The sequence below is a fragment of the Microtus pennsylvanicus genome, chromosome 1, assembly GCF_037038515.1.
Source record: "Microtus pennsylvanicus isolate mMicPen1 chromosome 1, mMicPen1.hap1, whole genome shotgun sequence".
Lineage (NCBI taxonomy): Eukaryota > Metazoa > Chordata > Mammalia > Rodentia > Cricetidae > Microtus > Microtus pennsylvanicus.
The window spans coordinates 157,079,044-157,106,138 of NC_134579.1; the positions used below are offsets into that span (position 1 = coordinate 157,079,044).

Here is a 27,095-nt window from a genome sequence, read left to right on the forward strand (position 1 = left end):
TTTCTGGAGGAAGTACACCTGCAGCTTATAGGTAGCTCCTACCTAAAGAATCACATTAAATTTTTAGATTTTCACTATTGAATATATTTTATACACTTAATCACCTGAGAAACCAAAATGAACATTCTTAAGAGTTGATACAGTGTCCTGAAAAGGGTGTAGGGAAATAATCAGAAAATAGAAAGCCAAAGAAAAGGGGACTGGGCAGCTGAGGCAGAAGCCTGTTCCTTCCAGAGAAACCTGTTTGTATGGAACTGATTCACTTTGATGGTGGCCTCCTATCATTCACCGGATTGTGGGTGCGGCCATGTCACTTTCTGAAGGAACAGAAACCAGCAAATGAGCCATAATAAGTACAGGCAAGATTTACCTCCACCAGTGGTAGCGCGCTTGTGTATCTTCCCACAAGCAGCATGAGTGTAGGCTGAGAGACTCAGTAAACAAAATAACCGGAAGTAGCCTAGAGTGGTCACTTCCTCTTAGGTCTTTTCGGAGTTCCCTGCGAGGACTGCGCGTGTGCGTGGAGTGCGGCCGCTGGAAGTGTGGGTGTCCGCGAGTGCACTTCTGTTCCTGCGTGCGGTTGTCCCGGGTCTCCGAGGTGCAGCGAGCCTTAGAGTGGCGGCGAGCTGGGAGGACGCTGGGAGGCCTCGCGCCGGTTTGTGCTACAGGTGGGGAACGGCCCGTTTCATTCTGTTCATTTGTCACTTCCCAGTGCGCTCTCCTGTGGGATTTCACCCCGTCGTTCATAAAAGTTGGGTGAAGACAGTCGGGGCAGAGGGTTCAGTGAGTGTGGGAGCAGGATCCCGGAGATTCTGGGTGAGTTCCCGAGGTGGCCTGTGACCCGCCCCGGCAGGCCGTGCTTGGTTTGGGAGTCAGACTGGTGGGGCGGCTTGGGCAGCGCTGGGACCGGTGCTTGTGAAGGCGCAACTTCTGGTACGGTAATGTTTGAGAAGGTCGTAACCGGAGCCCTGACTCCGAGCCAAACACGGGCCTGAGAGGGGAGAAAAAGTACAAGCGGTAAGTAAAAATGGGAGAATGAGTTTATTTACGTGTAAACTGGGGACACAGTATCCGTCATCCATGTCAGCCTAAACAGTATAAGCTATAGATTCCTTCTACTGAAAAGAAAGAAGTCAATGAAAGAGAGTAAATATGGGTTAGTATGTTTAGTGGCACCCGTGACCAAGTATTCTGATAAGTTCACTTCCCTGTATTGTATTTTCTATATGGAACTGGAGCTGAAAACAGAAAAAATGATTTTTAAAAACTAATCCTAATTTATTTCCTTTTGCCAGTTTCCATAACTACTGGAGTCCTCTGCGGATGAGTGGCTGGGTCAGTAGTTTGGCTTGTGCCTGGGATCTGTAGATGTAATAAGGATTAGTTTGGCAGAAAGGTGAAAAAGCCTGGGATAAAACCGGACTTGCTGAACATAGCGGACAATGAGGACTACTGAGAACTCAAGAACAATGGCAATGGGTTTTTGATCCTACTGCACATACTGGCTTTGTGGGAGCCTAGGCAGTTTGGATGCTCACCTTACTAGACCTGGATAGAGGTGGGTGGGCCTTGTACTTCCCACATGTCAGGGAACCCTGATTGCTCTTCGGGCTGATGAGGGAGGGGGACTTGATCGGGGGAGGGGGAGGAAGCAGAAATCTTTAATAAATAAATAAATTAAAAAAATAAAATAAATAAAATTAAAAAAATTAAAAAAAAACCAAACCAAACAAAACAACAAAAACCACAAAGTGGATTTAGGGCAGAAGCTTAAGTTTCTGCACCCAAACAGGCAAGAGCCAGCATCAACTAGTATGCCTATTGTTGAGATTGATGATAATGAAAAGCAGAGGGAGCCTAGAAATGGCTCAGCAGGGCTGGGTTCTCAGCACCCACACTCAGCGGTGACTTTGAACTGGCAGGAGCTACAGTTCTAAGGGATCCATTGCTCCCTTCTGGCCTCCTGGGTCCTGCATGCTTGTGCTTGTGATGAACAGACACACAGACAGGCAAAAAACAGCCCATATACAAATTGAGAAAAAAAATGGAATTGTAAGAATAAATCTTTAAAAATTTTTTCTCTATTCCCCAGTGAGCCACTTTCTCCAACTGAGCACCACCTGATTTTTTTTTAAGAGGAAAAAAAGAAAAACAAAGGCTGAGAGTTCATACATTGGTTACATTAGCCAGAAGAAGCCTTAAATTGCCCTAGTGAGCCAATGTCTGTCTCTGGTATACTGACTTGAGTCTTAGGTTTAGAAATTAAGAGTTATGCCCTGCAGGTTGTGGTGGTACATGACTGACTTGTTATCCTTTTTTTAAATTATTACTTTATAAATAATACCAATCAAAATTTCCATTTACTCCCCTCCTTCCACTTCTCTCCAGCTCCCCCCACACCCTCCATCCTCCCCCTCCAGTCCTGAGAGGGGCGAAGTGCCCTGCCCTGTGGGAAGTCCAAGGTCCTCCACCCCGTACATCCAGGTTTAGGAAGGTGTGCATCCAAATAGAGATCCCATCTTCAGACAGAGATAGAGACAGAGAGCCACATCAGAGCACTGGACTGAGCTCCCAAGGTCCAGTTGAAGAGCGGAAGGAGGTATAATATGAGCAAGGAAGTCAGGACTGTCCTGTAATCTTAGCATTCTGGAGGCAGGAGTTGGAGGATCACTTACCTGGAGACCTGGCTGGGGATGAGATAGGTTAGTAATTAGAGTAGAGTAGAAGTCAGAACCAAAGTGATGAAGACATACACAATGCTTCTCAGTAAAAGCAGGTGTATGTGTGTGTTTCGTTATTTTTCGAGTGTTTCATTTTTAAGGTTTATTTTTATAAGAGTGTTTGATTGCTTGTATAGAGAAGCCCCGAAGAGGGAATCTGATAGATACCCTAGGATTAGAGTTACATGAGGCTGTGAGCCTCATGTGAGTGCTGAACCTTGGACCTCTGCTAAAGCAGCAAGTGTTTTTTTCCCTCCTTCTCTCTCCCTTCCTTTTTCTTTCCTGTCTCTCCTTTGAAAGGATGTCCCTATGTAATCCTGACTAACCTGCAACTGTTTGCAAAGCAGTCTGGCCTGAAATGTGTCTGTGATCCCACTCTGGAGTGCTGGGATTATAGGCCTACAACTGAAGTTTCCAGAAACTAAAACCAGCACCTACGTTAAAGATTCTTTGAGGCTGATGAACTGGAAAGTACTATTGATTGTAGAGAGTTTGTGTGTTTCAGGTATGGAGTCTAATCATCTTTAGCTGTATATGTTCCTTCGATAGGTATTCAGTATCCACCCCTGTGTTTCACCTGAACAGCCCAATGGTTTCTAATAACTGAGAGGCAAAGGTCACTGGAGAGCATCTGAGGCCCATAATAGAGATTTCCCTACTTTATTATAATGCTCCTATCTCATTGTCCCACCAATGTTAGTTTTATGGTGGTATTGTTTTAGTGTGTATGTATGTGTATCTATTTGTTTGACTGCACCTGCATGGAAATTGGCATGGAAATCAGATGACCATTTCTAGTCTCTTCCTAAAGCCGTCTCTTATTTTCTGAGAGTGGGTTTCTACATATTTGTGTGTGTGTTTTGTATGATCATATGTGTTTGGGAGCATGTGCATGTATAGGTTATAGGTAGTTCTCTTCTGCCATATGTGTCCCAGGCATCAAACTTGTGTTGTTAGGCATGTTGGTAAAACACCCTCTAAACCATTCTGCTGCTTTCACTAACATACTATAAAAGTACTCTGATTTATGACTTTGTTTTATACTCTTACTAGAAAGAGTATTGGTATCTGTATAAGCTTTAATATAAAGATGATTGTGTTGGTAGTACTTGAGCTTTTAATAGACTGTATTAAAAATTGTTTTTAGTCTCAAATCCTTTCTTTTTTTCAAAACCTAATAACTATATTAAAGCTTGTTTTCAATTACTGATGAGTGTCCATTATATACTGATATGGTGTCAATAATGTTAGATGTTCCATGAATCATGATGCAACGAACAAGATGTTATGACAGGACAATGTAGATTGCTTTAGACAAATTCTTTTTTTTTTTTTAACAGAACTTGCCTCAAGTTTATTTGTAAAAACAGTATAAGGTCCCGAACATCTGCAAATACTGTATAGGTATTCACACCAGTTCATCTGTCTTCACATTGGCAGACTGAGATCTTCTTTATGGGGCCTTCACAGGTGCCTGGGCACCTTTGGGAGCCTGAGCTGCAGCTGAGGCCTCTGCCTTGGCTTGAACCTTGGGCTTTGTTTTTTGGAGTTTACGACCCCTGGCCATGTAGCTTGTAATCCGCTTCCCAAGCTAGGGATGAGCAATGAAAGCAAGATGGATGAGTTTGCAGCTGGGGCCCTTTGGCACCTTGGGCTTCACCACCTGGGGCTTCACCAGGGTCTTGATGGCCTCCGCACTCATGGCCTTTGCATTATTTGCCTGCATCTTCTTCAGGCCTTTCTTGTTGTTCTTCTTGGCAAAGCTCATGTTCCTCAGGAACTTGGGGTCGACCCCCTTGAGAGATTCGTATCTTTGTGACCCGGGTTTCTTGGTGCCGTTTCTGTGCCATTTCCGGGACTGGTTGTGTGTGGTGTGCTTCTTGGACTTGGCCATGGCTGGACGGTAATCAGCGGCTCCCTCTTTAGACAAATTCTAACAGATGCAGTCATCAGGCAAAAGCAGCTCTTAATGTGTGAAGGCTTGAGTGGCTGGGTATGTGTCATTGAAGTGGGTATATGTCCATAGCCTCAGAACCATGGGAAAAAGCAAAGCATCTCCCTCTCCAGTATGTGAAGTTTGGAAGGTGACAAAGCTTCCTCTGGTACATAAGTGGATGTTGATAGTGTGTACAGATGTTGCAGGCCTGAACACTGCTCTGCTACAGAGACTGCTTCTAGTGATAGGAGCCAAGCATGTCTTTGTTCAGCTGTATCTATCAACCCTGACTCTGTTTATTTGTGTTCAATAACCTGGCCTCTCTGTTCAGCTATATACAAAAAGACTGAGCTTTCCTGGTGATATAGTTTCTCCATCAGAGAGCCGAGATCACCTATCGTGTATCTGTCTGTTTTTTCCTCATTCCCTTGTTATGTTTCTGGAGACAATTAAATGTGAATTTGACAGTAACATATAATATCAAGATTCTCTGTGTATTTTTCATCTCTATGTGGCTGTACTTTAACATCCATTTCTTTTATTTTTACCTTTTGGCTTTTTGAGACAGGGTTTCTGTGTATCTTTGTCCTGGGACTCACTCTGTAGACCAGGCTGTCCTTGAACTCACAGAGATCTGCCTGTCTCTGCCTCCCCAGTGCTGGGATTAAAGGTTTGTGTTTCTCCACCATAGAGCAACATTTTATATTATATCATGAAATATAATACATTTTATTCATTAAAAAAGCTACATTTCCCTTGTCCATAAACACAGCTATACCTCTGATTGATTATCCAAAGTGATGGGTCTTTTTTTTTTCACTCCTTGTACTGTGGGCTGCTCTTTCTTCTTCTTCTTCTTCTTCTTCTTCTTCTTCTTCTTCTTCTTCTTCTTCTTCTTCTTCTTCTTCTTCTTCTTCTTCTTCTTCTTCTCCTTCTCCTCCTCCTCCTCCTCCTCCTCCTCCTCCTCCTCCTCCTCCTCCTTTTCCTCCTCTTCTTCTTTTTCTTCTTCTTTCTTCTTCTTGCAGGAACTTGGGTGAAAAGTTGGACTTTGGAGGGTTTATTTCTTTATGCTGGATGTGCCTCTTCTGGAGAATTCCATAGCCGACAATGTTGGAGTTGTTTATATTTAAATCTCTTGAGGGATGTTTTCAATTTCTGCTTTCATTTCTAACTTAAGGAAATTTTTATGCACTGGCATGCTACTGATCACTTAAAATTCAATGGATATTCTTCATTTGTAGTAATTTTGAAGTGAACTCTGACATTTAAATTTCACAGTGCAGGATCCATACAACCTGTATTCTGCATCCTGAGATACATGGAATACAGCCTGGATTTTATGAAACACCTTACCTCAGTGGAAGACAGAGACAGGAAATTAGAAAAGCTTGAGCATTCCCTTTAAATATTAAAGGAATGGTTGAGTAGTTACTGCCCAATTTCTGAAGAAAATGAAGACAAACTGAGCATGTGTGAGGTCTGAAATGGAGTACAGTGTTACTTCCCAGTATTGTGCAGTGCATTCTTGGTACAATTGAATTAAGGAATTCTTGTTTTTTACAGCACACTTATATATGAGAGATTTTTCATTCTTTTATATACGTTAAATTGCCGACAATGACAATGATGTTTGAGGATGGAGTTTAGTTGTCTATCTTAACCACCAAAGGCCTTAGAGCAGTGCATTAGACCACGTTTTGGTCTGAATTTCACCTTCTGTTTCTCATGTCTCTTTCTTAACATTAGTGCTTTTGACAGTGCATCCTAGAGAAGCAATGCCATTGCGAAAAGGAAACTTGTAAAAGAATCTGATTATGAGTGTCTCTGCCATGCTGCAGCACCATAGGATTTTAGACTGGGATGTGGAAACCAGAGTACCTCATTGGAGACAGTTGTGGGACATGGATTTATTCGCTCCCTGTTGGTATCAAACGTCTAGATCTTTCAGCCAGTTTGAGAAATAGTTTTAGCTGTTGCTACACCATAAATTTTGTCAGTTATTCTCAAGAGAATGATCAGTATTGTTCAAACATCACAGAGAAAAAGAAAGCAAGGAAAAGAGTCCTTAGGGCTTCTGACAGCTGTGCTCAGGCTCCATTGGAAATGCCAACCTGCATGTGTAATGTGTAGCAGGTGATTTCAGTTACCTTCACAGGTCTGCAATGTAGGCCTTCCTCTCACTTGCCTACCTAAATACAGAAAGTAATAACCTTAGGCTTGTTCTTCCTCTAGGAGCTTTTGAGGAAGCACATCTGCCCTGACACAGGGCAGAGTGAGGTCATATTGGATTCCAGCTTTCTAGTCTCTGGGTATAGTAAGAGGTGTAGAGGGTTTGCTGTTTGCCTTCAAATCTAGATTATCATGAGGAAGGTGAAATTTTGAGGTGAAATTTCCTGAGAATATCAAACAGAAGGTTAATGAGAGATGGCTTGTTCTAAGGTATGCACAGGGATGGGACAGGTTGTTCTTACAGGAATGCTTCATTTGCAGAACCCTCAAGTAGTCACTATTTCCTCACTTTTTATAAGACTTTATTTTCCTTTTCTCACATGATTGCCAATATCAAATCTTGCACAGAGCATGTCATCTGTTTGCCTCACATATTCTTCAGGATCAGTCTCTCCATCATGTATAATCTACAGTGTTTCTAAATGTTATTATATGCTCTGCTTAACTTAGGTAAACTAAATATTCTCTTTAGACAGGTAAAAATTGGGTCAACCTCCTACTCTGCCGCTCAAAGGTGAGGTGCACCCCATATAGAGAAGTTCCTGAGGAACAAGTTACTAACCCCTTCCTTCTCAATTTGTTATAGACCCTACACAGACCCAGAGGACATTTATCAGACAAGTCAAGAGGCTGCACCCTTACCTGTGTCTGAGCCTGCCCACAACTCCATCCTGGCGACCTTATGTGGGTGAAGAGGATGCTTACCCAAAGCCAGAGGCCAACATAGAAAGGCCCATATCCTGTGATCCTTATCACTTCTACATCAGTGAAGGTTGCCACTGTCACCCTGTGTACCCATCACACCCAGCTGGAGGAGACTACAAAAGATAACAGAGATGAGTTGTCACCAGGTCCTCCATCCTTCTAAAAACAATACTAACATGGACCTGATCATTATAGTTAGCCTATTTTGTTGTTTTGATTATTTTATATGGTTCTCAATATTAACCCTTTAAAATTTATGTCACCTATGTGCTGCAATATGCTTCCCCCTCTCTTCCCTTGTTTTATATTTCTCTCCAAGAATGCATGATCTGAAATATTTACAAACTTTCTGAAATAGAGATGAATGTAGATACTAAGTGGTATAGAGAAAGATGTGGATGATTACTTCTTACCGAGGAGAGACCCACGCCCATTAAATTATCACCTGAGGATCCTTGGGGTCTTTGTAGACAAGTCAAAACATACTCTTTCCCTCCCTCCCAGATCAGAACTTTAGGAAAATGTAGATTGATCAATGATAACAGAACAAATTTTGTAGTTAATTATAAGTTTCATTCACTTAGTAAAGACTCAGCCAAAGGACACAGAATGAAACAATTTTTATTTCAGGATCCTTTAACTTTCAAGGACGTGGCCATAGACTTTTCCCAGGAGGAGTGGGAATGCCTGAACTCTGCTCAGAGGACTTTGTACTGGGTTGTCATGTTGGAGAATTACAGCAACCTGGTCTCTGTGGGTGAGAATAGTTTTCTTTCATTATTTCTACTTCATTCTATGATTTTTATCAAATATGTTTTCTATTTATACCTGTCTGTTTTCTGAGTCTCAGCTCTGTTTGTCCTAGACTGAGATAGTTGTTAATAGAAGCATTTTAAACCACTCTCCCTTATCTTGATATTTAGCAAAATCCTTCCTTCAATTTAATAGTACTTTTACATGTATCTGACATTTAGTAGCACATATGTGTATCTTTGTTAAAGTTGATTCTACCAGTTGTATTTTTTCTTAGAGTAATTTGAAGGAGAGTAAATATATACAAAAATTAAACGTATCAATATCTGAAAGTCTAAAGCATCTCTTAAGAGGTAACAATTAGGAAGTCTCTTGTGGATCTTCCATTCTAGTCCCTTATCCACTGGCTAAAAACCAGTTTTTGAAACCCAACCAGAGTAAACATAATGTAAGGAAATTGTCATTTGTCTCTTCCAATGCACAGGCCTTCCTATATCAAAACCAGAACTAGTCGTCTGTCTTGAACAAAACAAAGAATCCTCAATTACAGGCATAGAGGAGGCAAAAGGCATAGAATCAGGTAAGTTGGAATGAAACATCATCTCCTGTGGTGAATTTAAAGCAAATGGCAATACTGACTTGCAGATGTATTAGCCCATTTCCTCATTAGAAATGATACTTAATGCATCCAGAATGTAGTATACAGTGGAATTACATTGTTTTTAGTCTCATTTCATCTAAATAGTGTTGAGGTAATATCTACTTTTTCAAAATAAGTGTGGCACTGTTTTTTAGGGTTATTGTGTGTTCTTCTACATGGTGCATTTGTATGCTGCACCACACACTACTAGCCAGTACTGCTAGATTCATTTACTTGTTTTTTGTTTGTTTGATTGATTGATTGGTTGGTTGGGGTTTTTTGTTGTGCTTTTTTAGAATTTTGTAAAATACATGTTTTTCTTAAGTTTTCTCCTCTCTCACCGTTTTCCTATCCACTTCCCTTTAGCCACACTAACCCAACGACATGGTTTCTTTTTTATATGCACTCTGTTTCTCAAAAATGAAAACAAGACTAAAAAAAATCACAAAAGGCCAAAGATCTGGATTTTTGTTGGCCATATGCTTCTGAACATGAGGCATACTCAGAAATGTGGTTGATATAACATCTCCATCCATTGAAGGATATTGATTTTTCCCTCTCCCAGAATCTGTGGACTTTAAATAGGTGCTTGGCTAGGGGTATGAGATTGTGCCTTCTTTCTCTCCTCCTCCTCACTGGGAGTTTTTCTGTCTTGAGCTTGTGTAAATCTTGTGCATGCTGATAGTCCTGTTATATCTGGAAAATGCCTTATCTTTAGTTATCCATGACCTCTGGCCTTTACATTTGTTCTGCCTTCTCATATATATCATATATAAGCCCTAAAGATACATAGTTCTGAGTGCTTCAAAGTTTCTCATTCTCTGCACATTGTCCAATTGTGGGTGTTATGTTAAACTTATCTGGTGAGGGTTAAGTGGTGCATAAATCTAAGGTTGCAGTCCTGTGTCATTAGGAATCATTTTATTGATGTATTCATTTAGCAGAATACTAGTAAGTTTTTACCTAGGGCTGATGACCAGTCTTATCATGGGAGACCATAGAATTCATAGCTAGCTTATATTCATGATTGCTTTTTTTCCTCCTGTAACGTATTTTTTACCTTCCTGAGAACTATGAATATGAATCTATGGACATGAAATATCCAGTTGAGCACCAACTCTATTTCTCACTTTTCAAAGAATCTAGGTCTTCTGTCAGGTTCTGGATGGGAGTTAATTGAAAAAGCAATATAGCCTCTATATTTTGGTGTGCCTGTTGGAGTCCTTGGACTAATTAATCAAAAAGATGTAACCCATTCCTTATAGTGGAGTCTTTGTTAGCATATGGTGTTGGATTGGGGTTTTGTCTCTACTTTGACATAGGAATGCCACTTAAATTGATTTAATATGCACACACATACACATGAGGAAGCTTCTATGGGATTAGAATTAGTATCAGTATACAGAATTCTACAGTTCTCTCTGGTTCCTCAGAAGACCGTTAATGTGGACCAGAGAGAAATAAAGATGCTTTCCCTTTGAAACTGTTGTTTTTTGGCAAGTGATTGTCCATAGTTCCTGTGAATCTTGCAACCATTTCCTGGAACAAGATAGAGCCCACCCAGGTTGACTGGGTAATCTTTAGAGAACAGGGGAACAGGGGAAGACAAGCTTATCTGGCTCTTGTCCTTATGTTTTCTCTGCCACACTTGTGCCTTAAGGTCAAGTTGGAAAGATTGATCAAACTTAGAGGTGACTTTACACAGATCAGAATGTATTTGATGTATCCATAATAGTTAGACAGATTGCCATATGCTCCCCCAAACCTCTGGGTGTCCAGAGGAACATTGCCAACCAGGACTTCTGAGGGTCGTGGCATTGCAGGCTAGAGGTAGCTGGAATGGCCAAAGCACTTTGTCATAGATCTTTAGCCTCATGAGTAAGCCTAACTTTGAAGGATGGGCAGGGGGGCCCTCCATCAATGAAGAGAGATATCTTACCTCTTGATTAGGGATGGACAGATGTAGAAGGAACAGCAGGCTGCGTTCCTGCCGCCTGACTCCCGGCCGCCTGGCTAGTTTATGCCCCGAAATAACAACACACAAATTGTATTCATTTAGACACTGCCTGGCCCATTAGCTCTAGCCTCTTACTGGCTAACTCTCACATCTTAATTAACCCATTTCTATTAATGTGTATCGCCACTTGACTGTGGCTTACTGGCATGAGTCTAACCACCGGCCATCTTGGGTAGGAGAAACATGGCGTCTTCCTGACTCTGCTTTCTTCCTCCCAGAATTCTGTTCTATCTTCTCCACCCACCTATGTTCTGACCTATCAGGCCAAGCAGTTTTCTTTGTTAATTAACCAATGAAAGCAACAGATAGATAGAAGACCCACCTACATCATTTCCTCTTTTTCTGTTGAAACAAAAAAGAAAGGCTTTAACTTTAACATAGCAAAATTACATATAACACAACAGTTGTAAAGCAAGAATTACAGTTACAATATTTATACCTATTTTATCTTTTATCATAACTAAGGAAAACTATAACTATGACTATTCTTCAACTCCATCAATAACTCCAGAAGGATATAATATTACCTAATTAAACAAGAAGTAAGCAACTTCTAAAACTCTAGAAATGACAGAGACATCTCGCTGCCTAGACAGTCACCCAAATTTCTTTTGTCCCGTTGGGGCATCCATCTTTGGCCTTCAGGCCCATAGTATCCAGCAGACATTTCCATGAAGCAGGAAATTTCAAAGAGAGTTCAGTCAGTTTTTGCTGTGTCCTGCAGAAATTCTCGCAGACTCTTTCATGAGTCAGGAACCCCGAAGGACCATCTCACCTTTAGCAAGTTCAGCAGTCCTCTCTCTGCTGGTTCTCTGTGTCTAGTTTATGCAATAGTCCAGGCAAGAACAATTTCTTGCCCAAATGGCTAATCAACTCCATAAGGAGCCTCTTTGATGCCCATCTTCCTCTTGAAGTAGATTAGTGCTGCCAAAATCAGACGTGTCTCATTGTCATGAAAAATCCTAAGTTATTAAAACATTTAAAATGCCATATTCTCTTGTGTCCAGTTCTCACTTGCAAATATCCGCATTAAGGACTGCTGCAACTGCATTGCATGTGGGGACCGTAAGGCCTTCCCAAATCAATTGTCTGAGTAATATTTCCCTAGTGGGGCCAAGGTCTACTCTCCACTACGCTACCTGAGACATTAGACACCTTCCGGATAAGGGAGAGTCCACCTGTTGGGGTGCAATCTAGGACTGATTAACAGCTTTCTGTCCCAGGTTGACCGGAAAGGCTTCTGCTGGCCTTTGAGGCCTGAGATGACTGGGGGGTGCACAGGGACTGTAGCGGCTAGGGCTCATGCCATAGTGTGAGGGAGTTTTCACCATCAGGGGCAGGTGGACATTGAAGCACTTCCCTCCAAGAGTGCCTCAGGAGAAGTGCTGTTCCCCACAGCTGGAACAGAGCTGACAGGGAAGTGGCTTTTGCAGTCCTAACTGTGGTTGTGCTCTCCTTAGCATTTTCTTTGCAGGGCTTCAGCTGCCTGTCTCCTCCTCATTGGATGCCAAAGAGAGATCAGTTATGGAAGGGCGGTGGGTGGGGGTGATTACGAGGTTACCCATTTTGAGGGAGACAGCAGAGAGATGATGGCAGTTAACAGGGGTGGAAAATTTTGTCGGACTCTTTATGTTTTAGGCTTAGTCAGGGACTTCCTTGGTTTTTTAGGTCATGGCTGTATGCCAGCATGGTATCTCTGCATGAGAGATGTTTGGCAGCCAAGCCTTTGTTCTACCTACTGGGGGTCAGCCCTTATGTGTGGTGAACTGAAACAAAAAATGCGTTTTTTATAGCCATACTGGCAGAAAAACATGACAGACATCAAGGAAGGAAAGAAATGGGGTCTCAACATTTTACCTGACAAAGGGACCAAAACCACACAATATTGATGGAGCTCCTGACTGAAATACACCATCTTGGGGGTGCTGTCCATTGCCGCAAGTGAGAAGGAGACAACTAGAACCTGTTCAAGTGCCAGATGTTGCAGGGTCTTAGAGACTCCTTTGGGGGTGAGATTGAGAAGCCACCCTATCAATGACATAGAGACCAGGAGTCAAGTAAACTCATTTATTCAGCAGCGAGGAGAGCCTTGTGGTTCCTCCTCCCAGCACCCTGTTTACATTCTAGTCCACTGACATCCTGTGGTCACCCCTCATTGGCTAGGCATGATCAGGGTCTCTGACAGTGCCTGCTGTTAGGCACTCAGGTTGGCTCATCTTTCGGCCTTGTAGGCCTTATCTTCCTACCATTCTCATTTTACCCACAGTTTTATTAGTTTCCAATGATATATCTGTTGTAATTTTAGTACTTTTTCTAATCATACGGCCATGTTTTAAACTTTTATTACTATACCAGTAATCACTCTTGGGACCGATAATCAAAAAGCATAAAAACAATCCTTACCATGACAGACAACATCTTACTGTCCATTCCAGGAATAGCATTTATCCCCTGTGACCAAAAGAAGAAAAAAAAAAGAAAAAGAAAGAAAGCATTTGGAGTCTGTATTGACAAACTGAGTGTCATATTTGGGGGTCCATAGTATTGTGTCCTTTTGTCACCACAAGTCATCTTCTTCCTGTTGGGTTGTCTCCTCTTGATATGATTGTTGTCAGTCTTCATGTGTTTTGTCTACTGGTTTCCAGGGTGCAGTTCTGGTTGAATGCATCAGAGTAGGTACCAACTAGGACTTTGATTTCCTGGAAAGAAGCAGTATAACCTCTCCTGAATGTTAGCAGGACATCTTATTCTTTCTTTTGATTAGTTTCTTGATTTTTACAGTTTTAATATACCTTAAGCTCTATCTTTTTTAGTGCCAAATACTTTGGGCCAAAGAAAAAGAACCAACCTTTAACGTAAAAACATTTAAAGTTGAGATAGCTGCATATACCATAGTATGTGCTGATTTAGGTGACTGTATACCTTTTATTTTTAAAATTTGCTGTTTAAATATTTGATGGTGTCATGTTGTTCTATAATAGCTTGATTATGTGGAATATGAAGGATTATAGTAACGTTATTAATATCACATACATTGTTTAAAGTGTTTACTAGTATAAACAAGATCATTATAAATTTTTACTTGTAATAAGAGTCCTAGAAAGGAAAAGGTGCATACTAAATTATTAATGGCTTCTAAGTTGTTTCACTGCTGGGAACAGAAGCAACAATTATATTAGAAAAAGTATGCACTGTTACATGAACATATTTTCAACATCAAATTCTGAGATATGAGTACTATCTGCCAAATGGTGTTTTAGATTTTAAACCTTGATGCTTAGTTCCATCAGTAGAGGGTTTGAAGAAACAAGAAGGTAAAGAAGTTCGTGAGATTTTTAAGAGACTGTAAAAGAAAGTATTAAGGGCAAGGAATAGGTCAGTACATCAGCTTGAGTATTAGATGAGAATTAAGTATTAACAAACTTAGAAACTTAGAATAAGTATAAATGTAAGTTATGAAACAACTCTTGAGACCATTGTCTTATAGATGCCTGAAAGAGGAGAGAAATAATTGTGAAATAACATTGTTAGTGTGGGTGGATGTAAGTCTTGAAGTTTCTAGGAAAGAAATACTTTGAACACAGTGTGCAGAGTCAAAATATTCAATAACTGAGAAACATCTAAGAAAAGCTGATTGATTATAGTATGTTTATACCATTGAGCTGTGTGGGTTTCTTATTTTTTGTGGTGGATGTAGAATTTATATATAAAATATAAGCTCCTTGTCCTTTTGAAGAGCCATCTGTAAGAGCAATCTCTAGACTTTTTAAGACATAATTTTATATGTTATTCATGGCATATCTTCAAAAAGTCTTGAAAGATCTTGCTGATAATGGTTATCTATAGATCCTGAGTAACAACGTGCCATTACTTCCTGCCAGTGTGAAACAATCAGCCTGCAATTATTTAATTGGCTCAATGATTTGTTTAGGCTCTGTACCAATAAGTTGTCCTTCTTATCATTATCCAATCTATGATTTCTTGTTGCGAGGCCAGAACGGATTCCATTTTGATCCTGGGACCTTGTGGGACTTTGAACTTCACCACAACCCTGAGAAAAGCCAGGGGTTGCTAGCCCCCTTTGCAGGGAAGTATTAGCTAATGGGAAAAACCCAGGTCACACAAAACTACTGACATGATGCTGACCACCTAACTTCCCCTATCAGTTGAGTAACAAGGGACCAATCAGATAAGTTTTCAAGCAGCCTCTGTGGTTAGCAAAGGGTCAGCAGATATCCTGAGGACATGACCACGGGACAGTTGTTATGAGTGAACAACCCGCCCTAGGCAATGACAGCCTATTAGAGAATAACAGCTAAGCTTTACCTAACCTTTAGACAATTGCAATAAGTAATTCTGTATTTTGAGATTGTAATCTTGTGGTGGTCTTTTGATTTTTGTCCTTATAAACCCCTTACAAAAATACTGGGTCCTTCTCCCTCCATCTGCTGTGTTGTGTCAGACTGTGAGGCAGGAGAGCCACCTATCCCTGGTGTTTAGGCACAGACCTGCTTATTGCTACACTGATCCCAGGTTATGCCAGTCTCTACTCAGATCACACATGAGGGTGAACCCCCAAATGCCTGGCCCAGCAACCACAGGGAAGCCTGAGCAGCCGTAGGGTCCAGTCAGCCTGTGGTGTCAAGATGTGTACAGCAGAAGATGTTTTTCATTTTACAGTCCTTCTGAAAGGGTCCAAGCCATGAATTGCTTACATCCAGATTGCAAAATAATTGTCCAAAATTTTTATATTGCTTCCTGTGCACTTGTAGTTTTCACTATCAGTGGATTTTTGTTCCAGAAACCAAAGAATGAATTTTAAAGTTATTTGTATGAAATTGGAGAGCTGTTGTTCTGAGTATTTTGTTCCTCTGAGTCTTAACAAACCTCTTAGTATTTGTAGGAAATACTTTGCCTCATGGATTAAGAAGAACCCATACTGTTTAACTTTTATTTACCTTTGTGAGACATTGGATGGTGGAACCAAATTCATAACCTCTACTTTTATTTAAAATTTTTTCTTATCTTCTGAGGGTCCAGTTCTACATTTTGGGTTCAAGTTACAGATGTCTCTGCAACTACCAATGCCAGGAGATTAATGATCCAAGGAAGCAAGACGGCAGTATGGGTCAGCTCAACTAATTAGCTGGTGTTGATTTGAACTTTGGAAACCTGGCCCTGAATAGTTTATATTATACATGTTTAAGCACAGCAAAAATTTGTCTTTTACACTACAAAATTAATGCCAGCCTTTCCATTTATTACAAGTTACATGTTTCCATACAATATCCTCCTGTAATCCTCAAGTTTGGCATACTTGTTTCCTGACAGCAGAACTGAAGTTTGGGTAGCACCATCTTGCTACAGTCCCAGTACTTATTTCACATTCTTTTATTATGTTTTTATATTATTTTCATGTAAGGTCACAAAGTGAGATAATGATTTGCTTTTCTTTCTTCTAGCCCTATCGTGCTTTCATAACAAGGAGCTGTTCAAAACAGAGAACAAACAAGAATTTGTCAACAGAGAAGGATCAGGACAATTTGAAAGTAATAACCTCAGAAAGTTACATGTAAGGAAATTCTGGGAATGTACAGGTGACAATGAAGAGCATGAATTATGTGTTGACGGATATGATCTTTATGCAACACTCACTGCTGACATTCCTAACAGAGGAGATCGAGAAACTTCACCTTCTCCTGACATGGCTCACCTTGGGCCACTTACACATTCACAGTGGGAGCCTCTTCTAGGAAAATGTTCACATCAGTTTTTGAAACATTACTTTACTCTACAGAGAAATGTGAATACACTGGGAAGTGACATATGTGGTTATAGATCAGAATGTTTGAGATATTTTTTATATAGTATGGGAAAAAGCAGTACTTCAACACTTTGTGAGGAAAATAGAGTTAATAATACAGAAAAACACATACAGTGTTTTCAGTGTGAAAAATGTTTGACTCCAAATTCTTTACAACTTCCTGAGCAATTAAATCTACTTTGTGACAAGTTCTGGCATTTAGATCAACATAAGAATGTGTCTATGAATCCAGCGAGGCTTGAATGTCAGTTGACAGGAATTACTAACCAAGATAATGACTCATGGGCCAAGTATAATCATCATGTAACTCCTAATGATGGTCACATAAGTAATTGTTTTCTGGAGAATTGTTACAAAAATGGTAGATGTATGGATGTCTCTGGTCAGTGCACACTATCTCCTTTCCACCAGCAGGACCAAAGCCAAGAGAATTTATCCAAAAATAAGCAGCAGGATGAAATTTTAAAGGGGTTATCAAATTGTCCTTGTACTGAAACTAGGATTACAGGAGAATTTTGCAGACAGGAATGTGATAAATACAGTAAAGTCTCAGTTGAATCATCTAACATAGAGAAGGATAATATAAATGATATTAGAAGAAAACCATGCCTGTTTATTGGAAGTAATAATTCCTTCAATTTCCATTTAAATGTTCAAAATGAGTCAATCCATACTGGAGAAAAACCTCAGAAATATGAAGTATACAGACCAGAGTTTACCCCTCCTTCAAATTTTACAGGGCCTTCAAGATTCTTTGTTGGTCAAAAATATAAGAAATCTGGGAAATGCTCCAGATCTTCAGGCCTCAGGATTAAGATGCTTTCTAGTGGAGAAAAAGCATGCAAATTTACAGAATGTGGAAAGTCCTTTCCCCAGTTCTCAGGCCTTAGAAAGCATTATACAAACCATACTGAGGAGAAACGTTACAAATGTAAAGTATGTGAAAGGACTTTTTGCACAGGATCATATCTACAAATTCATCATAGAATCCATACTGGAGAAAAACCATACAGATGTACAGAATGTGGCAAGTCCTTTACTCATGCTTCTTCTCTTCAAGTTCATTACAGAGTGCATACTGGAGAGAAACCTTACAAATGTACAGATTGTGGAAGGTCCTTTACCCTGCGCACACATCTTCAGAACCACCACAGAGTCCATACTGGAGAGAAACCTTACAAATGTAAAGAATGTGGAAAGTTATTTGCCAAAGGATCAAATCTTCAAGATCATCAGAGAATTCATACTGGAGAGAAACCTTACAAATGTACAGATTGTGGCAAGTCCTTTACCCTGAGCACACATCTTCAGAACCACCACAGAGTCCATACTGGAGAGAAACCTTACAAATGTAAAGAATGTGGAAAGTCCTTCGCCAAAGGATCAAACCTTCGAGCTCATCACAGAATACATACTGGAGAGAAACCTTACAAATGTACAGATTGTGGCAAATCCTTTACAAACAGCTCAAGTCTTCGAAAACATCACAGAACCCATACTGGAGAGAAATCTTACAAATGTAATGAGTGTGGCAAGTCCTTTGCTTGGGGTGCCTATCTTAAAACTCACTACAAAATGCATGGTAGAAAGAAACCTTATAAATGTAATGAATGTGGCAAGTGTTTTGCTGAAGGCTCAGCCCTTGAAACCCACCACAGACTCCATAGTGGAGAGAAACCTTTCATATGTACAGATTGTGGTAAGTCCTATTCCTTTAGCTCATCTCTTCGAAGACATCGCAAGACCCATACAGGAGAGAAATCTTATAAATGTAAAGACTGTGGCAAGTCCTTTTCTCAGGACTCACAACTTCAGACTCACCTAAGAATACATAGGAGACTGAAACCTTACAAATGTAAAGAGTGTGTAAAGTCTTTTACCAAAAGAGCGTATCTTCAAGTTCATTGCAGAATCCATACTGGAGAGAAACCATTCAAATGTAAAGAATGTGGCAAATCCTTTACCAGGGACTCAACTCTTCAAGTTCATCATAGAATCCACACTGGAGAGAAACCTTACAAATGTACAGATTGTGGCAAGACCTTTACCCAGCACTCACATCTCCAAAGTCACTACAGAATCCATACAGGAGAAAAACTTTACAAATGCAAAGGCTATGACAAGTCTTTTGCTGTGGGCTCAACTCTTCAAAAACATCAAAAAATCCAATCATGAGAAAACCTTTATAAATGTTCAAATTCCATTACCTGGTTTTCAAACCCCCTTTATATATATATATATATATATATATATATATATATATATATATATATATTTATTTATTTATTTATTTATTTATTTATTTTACTTTTTTAGTTTTTGAGACAGAGTTTGAAGCCTGTCATGGAACAAGCTCTTATAGACCAGACCGGCCTTGAACTCACAGAGATCTCCATCTCTGCCTCCCGAGTGCCGAGATTAAAGGTGTGCCACCATTGCCTGACTCTGGTTTTCAAATCTTAAGTATCACCATGGAATCCATAGTGGACACAAACCTTAGAGATGTAAAGAGTGTTTGAAATCCATTACCACAATCCTAAATTTAGAACACATATGATTTAGGTAAGAGACAGATTCAAGCGTAATGCTAACCCACTGTTCACCCAAGAAAAATGATCTTTAACATGAGTAGAATAGAAGGAAACTTCTAACCAATGTTCAAACCTTAACATCAGAGAGTAACACCAGGAAATTCTCCACTTGTATGAATTTGAAAACATTTTACCCAGAAATAAACCTTATATTCATTCTTGTATTTTGAATGTAAATGACTCTCACTGGCACATAGGGAGTGACAGTATTAAGTGGTGTGTCCTTGTGGGAAGAAGTGTATCACTGTTTCAAATGCTCCAGGTTGGCTCAGTGTCTCTCTTCCTGCTGTCTGCTGATATGGATGTCGAACTCAGCTACCTCTCTACCACAGTACTGCCATGTTTCCTGTCATGATGATAATGAACAATACCCCTGGAAATGTAAGCCATCCCCAATTAAATGTTTTCCTTTATAAGAGTTACTGTGGTCACTGTGTCTCTTCACAGCAATAGAAATTCCACCTAAGTCATCCACTAAGCAATTTCTTTGAAAATAGGCGGTATATGTTCTAATGTTCATATAGAATTAAGTCTGAAATCAATTGTTAATGGTTTAGAACTTATAATTTAAGGTATTAAAACTTGTACCAGAATAAGATTTCTGGTAACTAAAGTCAAGCTTGCATTGTTTTGTATATTCGAGTTGAACACTGTATTTTCATTTGTAGCATATATTTCAGTGTAAAGATTACTGTGTTGATAGTATTTAATCTTTAATTATATGTTACAGATTGTTTATGACATTAAATTAACTCTTGTCTATATTCCTAATTAGTAAATTAAAAATATTTACTGCTGCTTTGGGTTATGAATGTTTTATACTGGAATGGTGGCATTAATGTTAGCTGTAACATGAGTGATAATTTGTACAGAAATTTTTCATCATAAAAGAAATAATGAGAAAGTAGATGCTTGTGGTGATATTTTGTTTGTGCTCAAATAAAATTTGCCTGAAAATCAGAGGGCAGAGCTAGCTACTAGTTAGTGATAGAGGCTGGGCAGTGTTGGCACATGCCTTTGATTCCAGCACTTGGTTTCTCATGCCTTTGATCCCAGTACTTGGGAGGTGGAGGCAGAAAGTAATGTGGCTGGGTGGAGAGAGCAGGAGAAGACAGGAACTCAGTCCTTTCGGATGATTTCATAGAGGTAAGAACTTTAATGGCTGGCTACTTTACTTCTCTGATCTTTTAGCTTTTACTCCCTAGTATTTGTCTCCAGGTTTTTATTACTAACACCAATAAGATTAGTACTTCAGGTACTTCTTAGGGAAGTGGAAGGAAGTAGATATGATAACAGGTATGAGGAGTGTGAAGGTAAATAGCAGGACACACTTGATCTGATAAGGGAAATAGGAAAGAGAGTTCCTGAGGGAGGTAAATACTGAAGAAGGAGGGAGTAAGTAAGGTAACATAACACTAAAGATGCTTGAAACAACTACAGAATATAAATTATCTGATAGGAGAAATAAGGAAGGGATGTTTCTAGTGGAAGTTGAAGGGAGGTGCAAACAGAAGGAGGAAGGAAGGTAACGGAAAAATTTTATGTCTGAAACAAACATAAGGAACCATACTATTTAAAATCAAACTTCACGTAATTCTGTACATAAAGTTTCATATATGATTTAATGAATTTATATGAGCTGACAGCCCTGTCTCCAAGTGCTGAAGAACAGCTAACTAAAATCTTAATAATAGTCAGTCATGGGAAGTCCTTTTGAGTAGTTGGACAGGGCTCTCCAAAAGACTCAAAACACACAGCCTATTTGTAGTTGTTCTTGTCTGGCCCCAGAAATAGAAGTCCCCATTGCTGTAGACACCATGCTACTTTAGAAACAGTGCCCAGAGACTCCTGAGCTGGAAATATGTGCAATATTCCCTCCCTGAGGACTACATATTATGGTTTCTAAAGGTCCCAGCAAGTTTCCAAAAAAGAGAAGCAACCACCAGCTTTTCCCAGCTTTGATGTGATGCTCATGAACAGCTCTCTAATTCGACTTAAGACCCACTCAATCAAAGGGAAACCATGACTTCTACTTGTAAGTACTTGTTTTGCCTCTCCTACCATGTTAATTGACAATTCAATTGTTCATGTAGTGAAGTTTTCACTTACTCATTCACTCATTTACTCATCCATCCATTCATTATTAAATGTAACAAAATAAATTTTAATTAGGTAAAACATAGCTTATCATATTGAAGTTTTAGAAGACAAAACAACAGAAGGAAAAGAGTCAAAGAAGTTATAAAAAGCAAAGACCAAGTAATTGTCAGTGTCAGGAATCACACAAAACCATTAAATCAGAAGTCATTTTATGCTGCAGGGGGCTGCTTGTTTCCCGGCCACCAGAACCGAAATAATCAAGCTTCCTCCTGTTTATAAGTGGATTTAGTTTGCCACATTTGTGCCAATTTGTTGGAGGGAGACTGCTTGTTTTTCCCGGCTGCTCAGAACAGAAATAGTCACACAGAAACTGTATTAATTAAATCACTGCTTGGCCCATTAGCTCTAGATTCTTATTGGCTAACTCTTACATCTTAATTTAACCCATCTTCATTAATTTGTGCATCACCACAAGGTCATGGCCTACCAGCAAGGTTTCAGTGTATGTGTCTTCGGCAGCAGCTCCAAGGCGTCTCCCTTGACTCTGCCTACTTTCTCCCAACATTCCTCCACCCAGCTCCCGCCACCGGCTAGCTTTACCCGAAATAACAACACACAAACTATATTCTTTTAAACACTGCTTGGCCCATTATATCTAGCCTCTTCTCGGCTAACTCTCGCACCTGGACTAGCCCATTTCTAATAATGTGTGTAGCACCCCAAGGTGCGCTTACTGGGAAGATTCTAGCCTACGTCCATCCTGGGTGGGAGTTTCATCATGTCTGCCTCTGAGAGGAGCTGCATGATTTCTGAGCTCACTTCCTCTTCCTCCCAGCATTCTGTTCTCTTTACTCCGCCTATCTAAATTCTGCCCTATCAGATGGGCCAAGGCAGGTTTTTTATTAGCCAATGACCTTCCTCCATCAGTTTACTTTTCCCCACCTGTCTCTGTTATACCCTATCAGGCCAAGCCAATTTCTTTACTCATTAACCAATAAAAGCAACACATAGACAGAAGGACCTCCCACACCAATTTTATACATGTGTGTGTAAACATAATGTAGGTATATATGCATACATATATGTGTATACATATACACATATAAAACTTGTTGCAGACCTATGCAGGTGCTGTGCTTGTTATTTTCATCTCTCTGAGTTCATTGAGATTTGACAATGTTGATTGAAGGGGTATGTGGGATGTGTGAAAACCTGTTTCTGTGATTGGTGTAGACAAAAGCTGAATGACCAATAGCTAGACAGAGAACAGGTGAGGTTTCCAAGGAAAGAAAGAGAAGAAGAAATATAGGTGAAGAGGAGATACCAGGAAGACATTAAATCATCAGACATATAGTATAGACTACAGGTAACAAAGCCATGTGGCAGATCATAGATTAATCAAAACAGGTTAAGTTACAAGAGCTAGTGGGATACATCTAATCCTAAGCCAAGCTTAATAAGATGTCTCTGAGTCATTATTTGGGAGCTAGCTGGTGGTACACAGACAGAGTTGCTACAAGAGGACCCTGTTTTCTTGGTGTCCTCAATCCCCCGTACTATTTCCACCTCTTCTTTTGCAGGGTTTCCTGAGCTATAAGGTGAGTGATTTGATACAGACATCCCATTTCAGGCTGAGTGTTCCAAGATCTCTGACTCACTGTGTAATGTCTGACTATAAATCTCTATATTTTTTCTCATCTGCTGTAGGAGCAAACTTCTCTAATGCAATCTGAACAAGACACTGATCTGTAAGTTTAGCAGAATATCACAAGGAGTCATTTTTTGTCATTACATTTTTTTTTATTTTTTTAGACCAATATTTGCTTTTACTCTAGGTTCCTGGGCTATCTGATTTCACATTCTTGATCACCTAAGCACTGTCAGTTTTGCTTTCCATCTTGAGTAGTTGGCCTTAAGTCAAATCAGGTAGTGGTTGCTTACTAAAACAAGCTTTGTGATACCCTTGCCATGGCATATCTTACATGCATGACGCAGTTGAAGATAAAGGGCTTGGGGTTTACTTGCTGTTTATGTTTCTCTTCTAAGAGTATATAGAACATGTTCCATTACACAAGAAAATAGGGATTAAAGTCTTTGTGTAGGCAATAGCTGACATCTCCATTTTCAATGAATTGTGTAGATATTGTCTGAAACAATGAAACCTTGCTGTCAATTCCTAGAGAGGAAGCTCTAGTCCTATCAATAGCCTGGTTTATTTGGGTATCCCTGTGGGGTCCTTTGGCCAACAATTCAATTAAATTTATTCCAATCCTTGTACTGAAAATTTCTTTGGTTATAACAGACTGTGATTTGGAACTGTGTCTTCCCTCATTATTTGACAATTTCATTTTATTCACAACTCTTTCATATATCTATATACTTAGCAATTCCATTTAGATGGCTCTCACATATGTATATACTTTAGGAAGGTTCTACTGTATTTGGTTACCAGAGTACCTATCAAATACCAATGAATTTCATCTATCTCTTCCTGTATTTTATCCTAAAAATTCCTCTCCACTCCCCCTGCACACTTGATTCTTCCATTGCAGTCTCCCATATATCTATAACTTTTTTTCAATTTCTCTCTCTTAATAAAATCTGTTTCCTATAGCCCCATACTTCATTCTTTTTTCTGTGTTCTACAGACTGTAGCATTGTTATCATTGATTTCACAGATAACATCAACATATAAATATACTGAGAGTAATGAGAGGCCACAGCAGAAAATCTGCCACAGAATTGGGGATGAGACTGGGAGATAGGACTTGAAGGGAGGAATTAAGGAATAATTGAAGTCCCCTTTCTTCCCTGGTCAGGATGTCCTATGTGTTCCAAGGAGTTCCTGCTTGAGTTTGAGGTAGGAACAAAGCAATCAGTTAGGTGATCCACTGTAAATATGTGCAGGGGGAAAAAGAAAGGAAACAGAGTTCTTTTTTGTTTAGTTGTTTGCTTGTTTTTTTCAGACCTATGGGTGAGACTCGAAGAACAGAGTGTGGTGAAGATCAGCAACTAGCCTATCTGCTTGTTTACCCTGTGTGGTCTTTGTCTTTGATTCTTCTGGATTTGAGGGGAGGCTTGGGGTGGGAAAAGTGGGATCCATCAGACCAGAAATTATTTGGGCAGAGCTGGCACTGAGACTAGTGAATTGGAATTGGAGAGACAGAGGGAGAGGTTAAGATCTGCAGATTCTTTCCAAAGAGCAGTCAGGAGAGGGAGGGGGAGAGGAGTGGGGGGAGGGGGAGAAGGGTGGGAGGAGGGAGAGGGAAATGGGAGGCTCGGAGGAGGTGGAAATTTTTTTTATTCTCCTTTTATCAATAAAAAAATAAAATAAAATGAGACAGGAAATAAAAAAAAAAAGATCTGCAGATTCTTGCCTGGCAGGAATGGCCTGTGAATTTCCAGGGAGTTCCCGCCAGAGTTGAGGAAAAAAATAAAAGAGTGGATGGAAGGAGGTTAAGAATAAAAGGTCTGTTCTATCCAATGAAGATGGAGTTGTAACAGGTATTCTCTTGCACATCTGGGCATGGATTGTGGGATTGGATTTCATGCAGCAGAAGTAGAGGTAAAAGTCTGAGTTAACATGTCTGCTTTACCAACTGGAATAGCACATGCCATCTCTTCAGGGTTAAATACTATTTCCTATATTTTGCTCTCTGTTGGCATGTTTGTTATTTATTGTTTGACACTGTTTCATTCATAAGAATATTTTTCTTTCTCCTTCAATTATGGTAGATATTTTTACTGTGTACATTAGCCAATAAGGACATTCTCTTTAGGCGTTTGAATGCATTGCTCTGAGCTCTTTCCATTTATTCTTTGTCCTATGAAATCAGTTGTCATTCTAATGGGCTTTCCTTTACTTATGACATTTAGTTCTTTTTCTTTTTCGGGGTTAAATATTCTTGTTTTGTTCTATGTATTAACTGGAACATGCTTGGGCTCTCTCTCTCTCTCTCTCTCTCTCTCTCTCTCTCTCTCTCTCTCTCTCTCTCTCACTTATTTATTTCCTAGTTGGTGTCATGTATGTTTCCAGTATCAGCAAGGGCATGTCATTTCTGAGTTTGAGTCTAGGTTCTGCTTCCACATCTATATCTTTAAATTAAAAAATTATATTTGTGTTGGGCAACATAAACTGTATATTTCTTTTCTGTGCTAGTTCAAATATTTTATTTTTTACTTCATCAGGCAAATTCCTCTACATTTCTTTTGAGTCTTGATACTGTAATCATTATGTGATCTAATCAACTTGTAAGGCCTTCACTTGAGATTTCCATTTGGATTACTGACTTTTGTACTTCTTTTTTTTTTTTTTTTAGCATAGTTCCGAAAGAAAATTTTAATGGTTTATGTCCACTCTCTTTTCTGGTGCATTGACCAAATTCATAGCCACAGAGTATCCATCTGATGCTGTATGTGTTGCTCTAGCAGGTACCAGAGATTTCCAATGGGAGAATGGCCATTCAGTAAAGTTTGTGATAATCCATATTGCTTGACTAGGAAAGCCCACTGGCCCAATCCAGCATGCTGCCTAGTTTGGGAAATATATTTTTATTGGAACACATAATGATGGCCATTTACTCATATTATCCATGACTGCTTTCATGTGACAGTGAGAGAGTTGAATTGTGTCTGTGGCAGGCTATGTGAGCCGCAAAATATAAAATATTTATTAACTGGCCCTTTATGACAAATCTGGAAGATCCCTGCTGTATCCATCTTGTGGCAGCCAGGGGACAGTTACTGTTGATCCTTCAGCTTTTTAGCTCTTGGGTAGCCACATTAGTCTCCGTTTCCTTGCTTAGCCTCCCTTCTGAGTTCGTGTGTGCCGCTGTACGGTCAGCATGGGGACAGGGCCATCAGGTTAATCTGCGTGTGACCATGCTTTGGTTTCATTTCTCTCTATTGCTGTTGCTTTTATGTCCCTACTCTAACAGGGGTCCAGGATAACAATTCATATTGTCAAGTATCATCTCAAAGCTCCCACTCGGGGTATGCACCATAGTACAGCCTTTTAACTTAATTTTTCCCTAGTGTACATTTGCACAATAAATGTAGAGGGATGAGAGAATGATTACAGAGTAGAGATACTTAGTATCAGATCTTCCAACTATGTAAGGAAAGATGGTGTGTGTGTGTGTGTGTGTGTGTGTGTGTGTGTGTGTGTGTGTGAGCATGGGCATGCATGTGAGCATGGTCATGCATGTGGGTAATGGCTCCCCCATCTTCACAGTTAGGTGCCTTTGCTCACAGGCCATCTCTGCTATTTTCACAAGTGTTGCAAGCTTCTGACTAAGTTGCATGCCTCTAACATTTGTCCATTATTATCTAGAGCTTCGATCCATCCCCAAGACAACTGGGGGCCTAAATTCTGTGACATCAATTCCCATTATCTACAACATACAGGGGAAGATCAAAAACGGACATTTTGATGCTCGTGACCTTCTCTTAAGCATATTCTTTACAGTGTTGGTAAACGGGACCTTCTCTGGGCCTTTTAGAGGAACGTAACTGCCGAGTTTTTCTTGTGGTCCTAGGTTGTATATCTCTATAACCAGCCACACCCTTGAGCATTTAAAT

General features: G+C 39.9%; 1 protein-coding gene and 1 pseudogene across 3 annotated transcripts; one reads left to right on the top strand and one right to left on the bottom strand.

The window, feature by feature from the left end:
* The first annotated feature begins 485 nt into the window (after positions 1 to 485).
* LOC142832726 (uncharacterized) lies at positions 486 to 20,297 on the top strand. Of its 3 annotated transcripts, none has more exons than XM_075943451.1 (5): positions 486 to 668; positions 7,472 to 7,736; positions 8,221 to 8,347; positions 8,828 to 8,923; positions 16,463 to 20,297. In XM_075943451.1, the coding sequence occupies exons 2-5, from the start codon at positions 7,722 to 7,724 to the stop codon at positions 18,997 to 18,999; spliced, it is 2,775 nt and encodes a 924-aa protein (XP_075799566.1). In that variant the 5' UTR covers positions 486 to 668; positions 7,472 to 7,721; the 3' UTR covers positions 19,000 to 20,297. The 3 variants fall into 3 exon arrangements, with proteins under 3 accessions (XP_075799566.1, XP_075799575.1, XP_075799554.1); XM_075943460.1 differs by having other exon boundaries at positions 7,472 to 7,657; XM_075943439.1 differs by having other exon boundaries at positions 7,472 to 8,347.
* On the bottom strand, positions 4,174 to 4,614 carry LOC142833024 (large ribosomal subunit protein eL29 pseudogene; annotated as a pseudogene).
* Positions 20,298 to 27,095: the final 6,798 nt, after the last annotated feature.